Raw genomic sequence first — 12,342 nt, forward strand, 5'->3', positions numbered from 1 at the left:
GCCAGATTGGTGTCCATGTTTTGGCGCGAGCCGTCTGCTTTGGCATTCGCGCCAAGTGCTTCGTTAAAGGACAGGACCGAACATTTCTTTGTCTAAGCTGTTTCTTATCACAGTGCCACATAAATATTTGATTCGTTCTACTTCTTGGTATTTAGTGAAATCAATAAGCTACACCTAATGCAAAGTAAACTGTTCATGTTATTTTTACACTATTCGGCATCGTAATATTGTAGGTTGTGGAGCCAAACAGGCTAGTTGAGTCGAGCGTAGCGGTCTGTCTTAAAGAATCCGGGAGATTGAGTAAAATAAACACAATGGGTCTAAATCAGGGGGACCCCGATGAAAGTGTGTATCAAGAATTATGTGTGAAGTTAAATATGGATAAAGATACAGCCGATGAAGCGTGGCAAAATTACCAAAGAATACGAGTAAATTATCTGCTGGAGGTAAGCATCAGTGCCGCGTGCCCCGTATTTATTTACGGGTTTGTGTACAATCAGTTTACAGAACCCAATAAAACATTGTGCGCTCGTTTTCTCCTGACAAGTATTAGTGGTTTGTATGCATTCCGCTACTCCTTACTAGACATAACTGAAGTCACCCAACCTAAAAATTGAGCTAAATGCTTTGTATGCCTTAATCTCTGTCAATCCATTTTCCCTCCATAAACATTTGATAGCAGCCGTCTCATATAAGTCTTGTACCAATTTTCAAAATATTTCTAGACTAGTCGAATACATTGCTGTGGAGATACTGAACAGTGTCTGAAATTACCTGTATGAATCTTACTGGTGATGTCCACCAAGCCAGATTTTTTTATTTTTTTTTAGACAAATTTGAAATCCCCCTTTTCCATAATATAGTCTTAATTTTACTGATTTCTTTGAAATTTGTTCCCTCGTATTTTTTTTATTTTTTTTTATGAGTCTGGTTACTTAATTAAATGGTTGTCTTTTTATGTGTTATTTTCAATGTATTGTTTACTGGGATGCCTTTCGGCCCTATGATTAACCTCATTTTCTATAACAGGGTAATCAACTTCATTGGCTGGCTTGTGCTCTCTATGTTTCCTGTCGGAAATCAACTACACCAACTGTTGGGAGACCAGGTGAAGTGGTAGAGGGAAATTGTGTCAGCCTGACGAGGCTCCTACGTCTCAGCAAATTAAGGTAGAGATTTTAATTTTAGTTGATTTTATATATTTATGCTAGTTTGGCTGACATGGTTAACTCATTTTATTATTTTCCTGTTTTTTCTGTTAGTTTGATACACTTCTTTAACAAGTGTAAGAAATGGGCAGATATGGCTAGTTTGCCAGCAGATTTCAGAGGGAAGATTGACAGCTTAGAGAGGAATTTTGCTGTTTCAAGGGAAATTTTTAAGAAGTTTCAACCGATTTTTAAGGACTTGTTTCAAGAGGCTGGCCCAGAACCCCAGCAAAATCTGAGAACATCAAGAAAACAAAAGTATGCTGTCATCTGTCATGTTCTGAGTCCCCCTGTCCTGCAGTTTTCTCTGTAATAATACATTTTAATTCTTTGTAGGAACCAGCCCTGTACACCTGCTCGTGTATTTGAGCTCACTTGGACTCTCTTTGTTTGCGTTAAAGTTGATTATCCTGATGTCAGAGACGACCTCGTTAATTCATATCACATGCTGTTAGCTTGCTGCGATCTCATTTTTGGAAATGCATTGCTAGCTGATAGGAGAGATCTTCTAAATCCAGTGTTTCCTGGTAAGTTTCAATTCCATCTGCCTGTCTCTGTTGCCCTGAAAACGTCTATATACAAAAAATGCACTCTTGTTATTAGGTTTACCCAAGGATTTCTCGAGTCCAGACTACCAACCCCCCACAAATGCTCCTTGCATCATTGATAAATTATGTGAAAGTCATGATGGACTTCCACTGGAAGCAAAAGGAATAAAGGCATATTGTTGGAAAAATCATATTAAGAGGCTTTTTGAGCAAAGAGTAAGTCTTTCATTTTTCATTGACTACTTGTGAACTGCTCAATTTTTAACCTTAAATTATTACTTTTTTTGAATAGGTACTCAAGGGGAATTCTGAGAATTTCAGTGGCATACTTGATGTGAACAACTTTGATTATAATCTAAAAGCAATCAACAAACAGTATGAAGAACATGTATTGAATGTAGGAGATTTTGATGAGAGAATATTTTTAGGTAAGTTTGGTTCTCCTCCAATGGTCTGTAAATTAACCTTACCCTCTCATGCTTAAACATTCTTGTATTAAGTGGAAAAGGTACTGGGGGAAATGCTTATTTAATTTCCCATGACCTGGCAATTAAAATTGAGTGTCTAGCTTTTTTATGGCAGAACACACTGTGCTTGCACAGTCATTGGACTTGTATCTATATTAAAGCCGCAACCTTGAGCACTATTCTTGGTGTTATGTGCTGTATTTTGCATGCTATACTCTCATTTTTAGACAAATGGCTGAAAGGAATTTCATTCCTCCAAGTACTTCAATTTGAGAATGTGTAATTCTTCACAACCATCAAAACTGTATCTTAAAATTTCAGCAATTCAGTTTAACTGCTGTTGCTATTACCTGTTTTCTAGTCTGTTTGCACCATCATAGCGAGAGTTATCAGTGTGTTGTTTTCAAAGTTTTCAATGCACCCTTTCTAGTGTAGCGATTTTGGTTTGATGAGTTTCTTTGTACTTGCAGTACTCTGACATAAGCATAACATTCAATTATTTACCATGCTGTAAAGAGTAAAATTTCAGGTTACCATTTGAAAATTTTAATCTGTTTGCAATTTTGTGTGTATTCTGTATTTCTCTTAGCATGTGAGGTGATCTGCCTTTCACTTCTTTTTTTTAAATCAATGCCTGCCAATAGCTGAAAAGTCCCATATTATTGATGATGGAGGGATGATGTCCAGTACTAGATTCACACTAATTGGTGTAAGCAGTGCTTGTGGTTTCATTTTAGGGCATTTTAACCACGACGGTTGATCTAAATTTCCAGTGAAAACTTGAAATCCTGCAGACAAGAAAAGGGAGCCAATGTTAATGTTTTGTAGCTTGTTTTTTAAAAGTCTTATCCATTAGCCTCCTTTAAATTTATATAAGCTCACCTTGCAGAAAAAAAAAATCACTTGTACAGTCGAGACATTAGTACACGGCCTCAGTCATATCAAAATCCTTTCTCATTTTCAATATCGTTTTACAAAAGTTTGGGTTGCTTTTTATAGCTGAAATTAAGCGTTTGCGGTCGTGCCTGAAAAGAAGTCAAGGTTTTACTACCCCATCCAGACCTGTGCTCAGGGCTCTCAATGTAGAAGGTGAGACACCTCGCCTGCACTTCAGCACACTGTGCTGTTTGCTCGTGCTGTAATTTTATATATTTTTAAATGTCTGTTTTCTTGCTCTGTCTTCTCTTTTGCTTGGTGGGATACTTGGGTTTGACCTGCATTTTTGACTGTTCCTCATATCCCTTGAAAGTTAGGGCTGCATCTAATGAATTGAAAGCTAGTTTGGTTCATTTATGTCTTGATTTATTATTGTTTTTGGAGAGTGGGTATTTGTGGTTGGCAGCTTATCTTCTTTCTTGTGTAGAAATTTTCACTAGTCACTTGAATTAAACATACAAAATTGCTTCAATCTCCTGTTGCATCTGGATTACTAATACATTTTGTAGTTTGAACCTAACTAGACATTTTTGATAAGAATGCTTCTTGTCAAAATCTTTTCTTATCATCCTTAAAGCTAAGAGTAATTATTTCACTCTCTGGACTTACATATATGTTACTCCTATTGATATAGTGTTCTAGAGGCTACAGCATTAAATTTCACATTTATATGGAACAAAAAGTGCATGACTTCAGTAGTTATCGTAGTTCTTAAAATGATCTCTCACTGGCAACTTAGACTTTCCAAAGAAAGAAGTTGGTTGGAAAGGAGATGTGACAGTTTTGTGGCCACTATTCAATACTACAAAGTGAGCTTTTGTCAGGAGATTGTGTTCAGCAATCTTAATGTCCACCTCTCTGTTTTACTTTTATAGTATGGGAAGTAGGATGTCCTGAGTAATGTCAGATAGTGTTGTGAAAAATTCAATGTTTTGTTTCACACCAAATTTCTGCTGTCACTGCATAACCAATTTAGCAGAATTTTTTACTGGGTGTCAAAATGATAATCAACAAACCACTTTTACTTAATAATTACAGCAATGAGTGGTAATGTTGATCATCTGATGATTCATAATTTTTTTCAGTGTAAACTTAGCTAACTGGACAGAGGGTACTGTTTATTATTTCTAATTATGGTGCATCTATTTTTTTTTTCCTTTGGTGTGGTTTATATGTATGTTTTAGGACAATGCATGGACACTCCATTGTTCAAAGGGACCCATAGATATTGTATTCTTTAGTGATTATGTGTGCTTGTTTGGAACGGTTGTTTTGCCATAGATATGTTGGAGTCTACAGCATCTTTCAGCATGTGAACCATTCAGTCTGCTTGTACACTATTAGTTTGCAGCACTACAAAATGTACCTTTCCTCATTTATGAAATGTGTCATGCCTAGTGAAAAACTGCAACAATCTGTTTTACTTATTTGTAGGGGATGCCGAACAGGATATAGGAACGTCCACTAATCATGGCATTGGCGACCTCTCTGAAAAAATGCATGCTTTACGCCGTTTGCAAACACCAAATGTTTCTGGGGTAGGAAGTTATTTCATTAATAATATTATTACTACATACTACTATAGAATACAGTCATATTATCTTAAAGAAGCCTGAAACAGATTTTATTTCCTTTATTTTCTCTCTATTGAAATTATAGTGTAACCAACTGATTGTTTCTACACCATTAACAAACCGGAGATATCTTCGAGGAGCACATGATTCCAATGAAGTCACTCCACTGATAACTGCTACACAAAGTGTAAATAGGTTACGTTCATTACTCTCAGGGCGTTCTGATGCTCCAAGTGAAAACTTATTGGAGATTTTCAAGTTAGTCATTTCGCAATTAATTTTTCTGAAGTAAAATGTGAAGTACAGCTGTTTCATAAATTTATTTCTTTTCAACTTTAAATGTTTTACAGGTCATGCTCAAGGGATCCCACAGAAAAAGTTCTTGGGTTTGTGTCAGCCATTGGACAGAAGTTCTGTGAGCGTTACTCTCAGCAAACATCTGATCAGGAAAAGTCCAGCAACATGTCCAGTATGGATTTTGCAAAGAAAAGGTTGCAGCTTGGAGTAACACTGTACTACAAAATTCTTGAAAACATAATAACTGATGAGAGAAAACAAAAACCTCATCTAGATTTCAGTGTAAGTGGTATTTCAGAAGCTAAATTTTTTAATGCCAATAGTGCTTTTCTATTTACTATAATTTGTGTTTTTTAGAATCTTCTGGAGCAGGAAGTTTTTCATCAAACTCTTCTAGCTTGCTGTATAGAAATTGTAATTTTTGCCTACAATGCACCAAGTCGTACATTTCCTTATGTATTGAAAGCGTTGAATGTAGAACCATACTATTTCTATAAGGTTATTGAACCCATTGTTCGTGCTGAAGAACAGCTTTCAAGAGATATGATCAAGCATTTGAATGAGGTGAATTATATTTTCCTTAGCTTTACTTTCTAAATTTATTATGTTTGTGTTGACGTCCTGTCATTCTTCATCAATATGTGTCTTGCAGATTGAGGAAAAAATACTGGAGTCTATGGCATGGCAATCTGAAAGTTCTCTTTGGGATTATATTGATTCATCGGGTCTCCCTGTACCATCCTGTGAAGATGTCTCACTTCCAAGCCAACTTACCGTAGATGGTGATGCAGGACAACACCAAGCCACAAATCCTGTATTGAAGCGCCTTTCAGGAGCTGGTGACAAAGGGTCTGCTTCCCCTATTTCATCGGTTTCGGCCGTAGAACGATTCAATTCTCCTGTTTCTCAAGCCATTCCCAAGAAACGTCTGTTTGATGGTGAACTAATCAAACCAGGGCAATCTTTGCTCCAAAGCAAAGTGGGAATAGGGGGAATTCAAATAACAAGTAAGGACCTGCCGTTGTTGCGTTGGAAAGATTCTTTTTGTGAATCATCCAGCTAGGCTTGTTCATGTTACCTTGAAATGATCACCTCATTATAATTTCAATTTACTGATTTTTGTTTCTGTTTTAGCTGTCAAGGGAGAAAATGGTCAGCAATACATACCAATTCAGTATGTTCCTGGGGCTAACAGTGTTATAATTTCTGCCCAGCCATCTGGCAGTGGATCCACTGTCCTTAAAAATAAAGCACCTGGTGCATCAAACTCAGAATCTGGTGGTGAAAAGAAGGATGATGACAAACCGAAGAGAACAGGCTCTCTCAGTTTATTCTTTAGAAAGGTTTGTGTCTGGGAATTATTATGTGGTCTGAGAGTTACAAACTCGAATTAATTATTTTGGTTTTGTGTAGTTTTACCACTTGGGTTCCGTGAGAATGCAAGAACTGTGCAATCACCTTCAACTCACAGATGCTGAGTTGAAACGAAAAATTTGGACATGCTTCCAACATGCCATCACCAACCATGTAGACCTTATGCGAGACCGCCACATTGATCAATTATTAATGTGCTCAGTCTACGTCATTTGTAAAGTGAGTATCATAATCATATCCTTTAGTTATGACCTTTTTACTGAGGAAACCAACTTTCACATTATTTTTAACATTATCAGGTTACGAAGAATGATCAAACCTTTACTAATGTGATGAAATGCTACAGAATGCAACCACAAGCTAGCTCACATGTGTACCGCAGTGTGCTTCTTAAAAAAGTTACTGAGGAGTCTGGTGGTAGGTGTAAAATGAGCTTATGAAACTGGTACTGTAGTCTGCATGAGTTCAGTACATGTAATGCAATCAAATTGTTACAGAGGAAACCTCTGCGGTATCAGCTCCTCTTCCAAAAGCTTTGGGTTCACCAACTGATGCTGCTGGAACCTCAAATAATTTCAGAGGGGAAGTACGAGGAGATTTAATTAAATTCTACAATGAAGTGTTTGTTACAAAAATGAAAGCATTTGCCCAAAAATTCTGTTCTGATCAGGTATGTGTACATGTAAAGTCTGTGGCGATTTTAGGAGTACATGATCTTTCTGTTTAATTTGGTGCCTTTTAACAATCTAAAAACTATCTTGTTTCAGAATGATTCACTTCCCCTCTCCCCACTGCCTGTATGCAAGAGTCAGCCAAGTGTTCCAAGAAGAAGAGTAACTGACAAACTGCCTGTTTTTATAAGTTCTTTAAACCCTCAGGATGTCACTGTCTCACCATCTAAACTTTTGGATTATAAGTTCAGTCGTAGCCCAGCAAGAGTAAGTAAATAAAACTATGATCTTAACTGAATGGTTGCAAAAGAAATGTTGGTAATAGGATCCCTTCTCTTCTGGCTAGGATTTGCGAGCTATTAACAATATGATTCAAGTGGATGGCACCCGCAAAGTTGCCAAACGCTTATTGGCAGATGATTCAACAGATGAAGCCAGCCTTCCTAAAATTTCAGCTAATGATTTAGTTTCTCGCAAGCTGCATTCTATCATTGGTGATAGGATAGGTCAATCTCAGGTATGACTGAAGCTTTTGACGACTCCTCGCCTGCCCTTTTCTCAGTTTGTAATCACATAATTTATTTTGTATCTTCTTATCCACCAGGTTTGATCTCTTATCAAAGTAATTATAAATACTTTGGCGGAGTTTTTGATTTGACAATATTTTTTGTCGAAAGAGCTTATTTGTTATGTGAAACAAGAAATATTATCAGATTGTGTGACAATTGCTTCTCATTATGATCAGTAATTTTGAACAGATAAATGTATCTGTGTCTAAAGGACAAAGGCCAATCAAGACATTGAGATTCTTTTAACAATTTTTATCATGAAATTAGGAGTGTTCATTTGGAACAAGTAAATTAGAACCTAGTCACTTGAAAATGTTTTACCATTTCAAATTCCATATTACAGAGCAAAAATTTGAAGAGAAATTGATCTGACGATTTATTATGTTTATGTCTTATTAACTGACTGTGCACTGCTACTGCTATAGAGAACAATCAGCATTGCATTGCTTTGTCTTTTTGTTAGTAATACGGTATAATATCAACTCGTTAATAGCGTTGATCTTCAGTGTCTTAGATTGAAATTAATTTAGCATTTTACGCATGCTTAAACGCTATTCTATTTCCTGTTTTAACCAATGTTATATATTTTATTTTATCATGGCAGTATGAACTCGTACCTTACTGTTCCTATCAAGCCATTCTTTTCTTTTCGGTTCATGTATTACCAATCTGACTTTGCTGTACGACCAAAGTGCTGATAATTGTATAAAGTACTTATTTGATATGACAGTTTGATTCCATTTGCTTTCAACTTTGTCGTTGCCTCACTCCAAGCCTGTGTCTAGGCTTACCTGTGAATTAATCTGGTGTATCAGTTGACCATAATAATAGACAATTTGCATCACTGTACACCTTTATTTATTATTAACAAACAAGAAACGTGGTTTTGTCAATGAACTACATTTTTCATAACTGATTGAATTTACATTATTCTGTAACACTAAGGCATCTTGTATGCTTTATAATACCTCCAATGTTTTTATTATTGAATGCTTGCAACCACACTTCAGTAGCTTCAGCATAGTTGTCTATGTGTGTGGCAAACATTGTGGATGCACTATCATAGATGTTGAAGTTTTTCACATGCTCACCAAATTGAACAGTAATTTGAAACCAAAGGCCAACATTTTCCTGAGCATTTGACAGCTCCCCCCAGTCAACAGAGAGAATGTTCTCTTTTACTACACACATAAGAAAAGCTGGTGAAGCTGGGAAGACAAGTTTTGACAGGAGAACATTCTTGTCAAATGTATTTATTTGTGTTTTCCTAAGGCACTTATGAATTACTTCAAATATGCTGTCACTTAAGAATGTGTCATGGTACATGTAATACAGGTACGTGGGATCGTGACAGCATTTTACTGCAGGAACCTGGGTCAGCCCTTTAATTGTATTTTGCTCATGTTGTGGAAGGTGCGATATACCACCCAGTAAGGGATTAGTATTCATGCCAGCCACTGAATTTTCTCTCTCGATATTTATCCATGGTTCATAATACAAGGGGTATTGCTGATGCTGTTCTAAAAGTGATTTCAAAAATGAAACATTTTCTGGGTTTATACCAAAAGGGAACAGCTCTACTATGCCTGATAAGGAGGGTAGAAATATTGAGAGAATCATAGCTGCACCATGCATACCAACAATAAGTTTTGCTTGCCTTATTTGACATAGAATGAAATTAATGCTGTGAATAGAGATATCAATTTGGACAATATCAAACTTGTTATTGGGGTATATTTTTGTACAAGCTTTTTTGATAGCTTTTACAAGGAATTCCATATTTAAAATCCGCCTTGTTTGAGACCGGCTAAGAACAATAATTTTAATTTGCTTAGAATTCATTTTACAATCAGAATGAAATGTCTCTCTTCTAATTTCTAAGTTAAAATTGACAAAATTTCTTATTACTTGTGAGTTGAAGTTGTTATTATAGTAAGGTCCTTGTACCTGTTTGAACCCATATCGGAACCATACAGTAGTTCTGTGTAATCCGATGTAGGCATTACTAAAGCAGACTGTTTCATTGGTGGACATGAGTCGAATAAGGGGAGCTGCAGAGAAATTTTGGTACCATTCATCAAGAGCGGTTGTTGAATAATTATCACTAAAAGCAAGACCAAACTTTTGATTAAAAGGAACAGTTCCATCCGAAATTGCTTCCATGGTAGTATACAAAGGAATTAAATCATCATGAATAACATGCATGATATTGTCTGGCTTAAATCTATGAAGAATAAATGTAGGTAATTTGTGATATACAAGTCTTTTAAATTTATTAGTGTCAGACAAAATAGATAATTTCAATTTGAATGCATTGTGTTCGAGAACTGTTGACATGTCAATGTTCATCCATTCTGACACATTCTGAACTCCAGAAACAACAGACTCATCAGTCAATATGAACTGAAAATCTTGAAAGCGAGAATTGTAACAGAGGTTTTGAAACCTGCAGATTTTTTCTCCACTTTGACCATAATTACACCAGACTGAGGACACAAAAGAGGAATTCATAGCAGAAAAATTATTGTTCTGTCTCCTTGCACATAATGAGGTTAGATATGACATCAAACCGATTACAGTGCTCAAAGCTATAACACCGAGCAGATTCTTTGATGTTAACATAGTGATAGGTTTTAGTATTAATTTAAAATGTTGATGAATCAAGAAATAAAATGTTGAGGAGTTCGCGGTTCAAAAGCCGGTTGACAGGTATTTTAACAGCTCGCATCCCGTCATGTCCAATCGAAGGGACGTCTAAGCGTTCATTAGTTTCTTCTTCTGTCATCTTTCTTGAGCTCTTCAATCAATAGTTCCAATCAAAACGAAAAGCTAACACACAGCATCTCTCGCCACTCTACGATAAACACAAACACAAACACCGAAACAGCCCCTAAGAAGCAGACGACGCGCAGGAATCTACCGCCGGGCTCTCTTGGACCTCCTCAACCCAAACGAGAAGAGTGCGATCAGAAACAACTGCCGAGGTGCCTAGTCCCTCAGGACTTGAACTGAAGAGCAGACACTAGTTCCAGCAGCTCCTCTCTGATGAAGAGCGTGCCCCGCGCGAGCACCGCCCCAAAGCCGAGGCGTCGCGACGCACTATTTTCACCCTTTTGGGCGTCGGGCCGGATGAACAACGCTAAAGGAGGTGCGCTCCGGCCGGCAGCGGGCTGCGTCCGCAGCGGACGCCGTTTCCGTCTCTATCGCTCTGGAGGGCCCGCCCGCGGGTCCCCGGTGGTCGGGTGCGCTGTTCGGACGCGGCCTCGGAGGCGTGGCGCGGCGCGGCGCGAAGAAGACCCTCGCCAACAGCGAGACGGACGCGCGCACCGCACCGAGCAGACCGACACCGCCGCACGCCGCAGCAGCACCTGTTACATTGTCGGCCGCTACGCCCTGCCCCTGCCCAGCCACCGGCTCGGCCCGCTTCGCTAAGTCAGTCCCGGTCCCAGCCCAGTCCTGTGCCGACCACCGTCCGGACCAGATCAGCCGTGATTACACGCTCCAGCCCGCCGCACCGGCATCTCTGTTGACTTGATCCATCGCCCGCGACCACCATGGCCGAGGAGAACCAGAAGCCCGCCGAGGAGCAGAAGCCCGAGCAGCAGGAGAAGGCCGAGGAGAAGCAGGAGGCGGCCGCCAAGGACGAGCAGGAGTCCGCCGAGAAGACCCCCGAGGAGCCCCCCAAGGAGATGAGGGCCGTCGTGCTGACGGGCTTCGGCGGCCTCAAGTCCGTCAAGCTGCTCAAGAAGCCCGAGCCCACGCTGGCCGAGGGCGAGGTGCTGATCCGCGTCAAAGCCTGGTGAGTGTGTGTGTGGGTCGGAAGCTAAAACATTGTGTGTGGTTCTATCCTGCTATCTGGTCTCTGTCGACGCGCCCGTACCCTGCCCGTCGAGCACGTCGTGATCCTAAGCATCGCCCGGTGTGTTCGTTTCGTGGGCGGGGCTGGGATCGCGCCATTTGAGCCCCTGCAAAGGGCAGCATATGGTCCGTGGATAGCCGCCATCCTGAGCCGGGGCGGAGACCCTCCGCGGCCCTGGCGCTGCTGCCGCCCGCGGGCGGTCGCACCCGCGGGTACCCCCGCGATGCCTGACCCTGCGGGTACCCGGGGCCCGCCGGGGCCCGGGCTCGGGCGGGAGAGCAGCTGTACGCGCCTGGCTTCACTCGGCCTGGCGGAACCCATGGCGGCGGCTCCCCCCGTTGCCTGCCGTTGGGGGGCCCGGGCCCCGGGCTCCGCGCACCGCCGTGCTCGCCATACGGAGGGTCGCTGGTCCATATGGCCATATGGGGCGCAGCCCGGGTCCCGGCGGGCCCAGCTGTAGGGCCTGGAAGATATCCAGTTAGCGTAAAAGTGAGGAAAAGTGAGAAGTGAAGTGAGGCCGAGTGAGGTGAAGTGAGGCTGGGCGAAGCCGAGCGAGGAAGCGTAAAAGCGTAAAAGTGAAAAGCCGGAAAGTGAAAAGCGAAATAGGGTGTGTTCAGAAAAAAAGGGTCGTTTTGGGTGGGTTGTCATCAGAAAACAACGCGAGATCGTTAAAATACAGCGAACTTTGCGTCTCCGAGTGTAAAATTACAATATAAGCACGAAATATATACCTAAACCCACCTAAAACGACCCTCTATCTGAACACACCCTATTTCGCTTTTCACTTTCCGGCTTTTCACTTTTACGCTTTTACGCTTCCTCGCTCGGCTTCGCCCAGC

The 12,342-nt window shown here is 40.3% G+C and overlaps 2 protein-coding genes across 3 annotated transcripts; one reads left to right on the forward strand and one right to left on the reverse strand.

The window, feature by feature from the left end:
• LOC113204746 (retinoblastoma-like protein 1) lies at positions 1-8,373 on the forward strand. Of its 2 annotated transcripts, XM_026420028.2 has the most exons (20): positions 1-147; positions 234-446; positions 1,030-1,169; positions 1,263-1,466; positions 1,545-1,735; positions 1,812-1,972; positions 2,049-2,184; positions 3,223-3,312; positions 4,594-4,697; positions 4,819-4,991; positions 5,084-5,312; positions 5,388-5,594; positions 5,683-6,037; positions 6,165-6,373; positions 6,444-6,623; positions 6,704-6,821; positions 6,902-7,074; positions 7,172-7,342; positions 7,422-7,592; positions 7,680-8,373. In XM_026420028.2, the coding sequence occupies exons 2-20, from the start codon at positions 315-317 to the stop codon at positions 7,683-7,685; spliced, it is 3,150 nt and encodes a 1,049-aa protein (XP_026275813.1). In that variant the 5' UTR covers positions 1-147; positions 234-314; the 3' UTR covers positions 7,686-8,373. The 2 variants fall into 2 exon arrangements, with proteins under 2 accessions (XP_026275813.1, XP_052128810.1); XM_052272850.1 differs by lacking the exon at positions 3,223-3,312 and having other exon boundaries at positions 2-147.
• Positions 8,374-8,479: 106 nt separating this feature from the next.
• LOC113204747 (protein O-linked-mannose beta-1,4-N-acetylglucosaminyltransferase 2-like) lies at positions 8,480-10,682 on the reverse strand. Its single transcript, XM_026420030.2, has one exon. The coding sequence runs from the start codon at positions 10,264-10,266 to the stop codon at positions 8,572-8,574; it is 1,695 nt and encodes a 564-aa protein (XP_026275815.1). The 5' UTR covers positions 10,267-10,682; the 3' UTR covers positions 8,480-8,571.
• Between the last annotated feature and the right edge of the window lie 1,660 nt (positions 10,683-12,342).

Source organism: Frankliniella occidentalis, unplaced genomic scaffold, assembly GCF_000697945.3.
Source record: "Frankliniella occidentalis isolate FOCC.00 unplaced genomic scaffold, Focc_3.1 Scaffold7, whole genome shotgun sequence".
Classification (NCBI taxonomy): domain Eukaryota; kingdom Metazoa; phylum Arthropoda; class Insecta; order Thysanoptera; family Thripidae; genus Frankliniella; species Frankliniella occidentalis.

Excerpts from the sequence above, each read along its gene's own strand:
- LOC113204746 (XM_026420028.2), top strand. The coding sequence starts at position 315 with ATGGGTCTAAATCAGGGGGACCCCGATGAAAGTGTGTATCAAGAATTA. Across the intron at positions 1,170-1,262 it reads CTACGTCTCAGCAAATTAAG|TTTGATACACTTCTTTAACA; the intron begins GTAGAGATTTTA and ends TTTTTCTGTTAG. Across the intron at positions 1,973-2,048 it reads AGAGGCTTTTTGAGCAAAGA|GTACTCAAGGGGAATTCTGA; the intron begins GTAAGTCTTTCA and ends TTTTTTGAATAG.
- LOC113204747 (XM_026420030.2), bottom strand. The coding sequence starts at position 10,266 with ATGTTAACATCAAAGAATCTGCTCGGTGTTATAGCTTTGAGCACTGTA.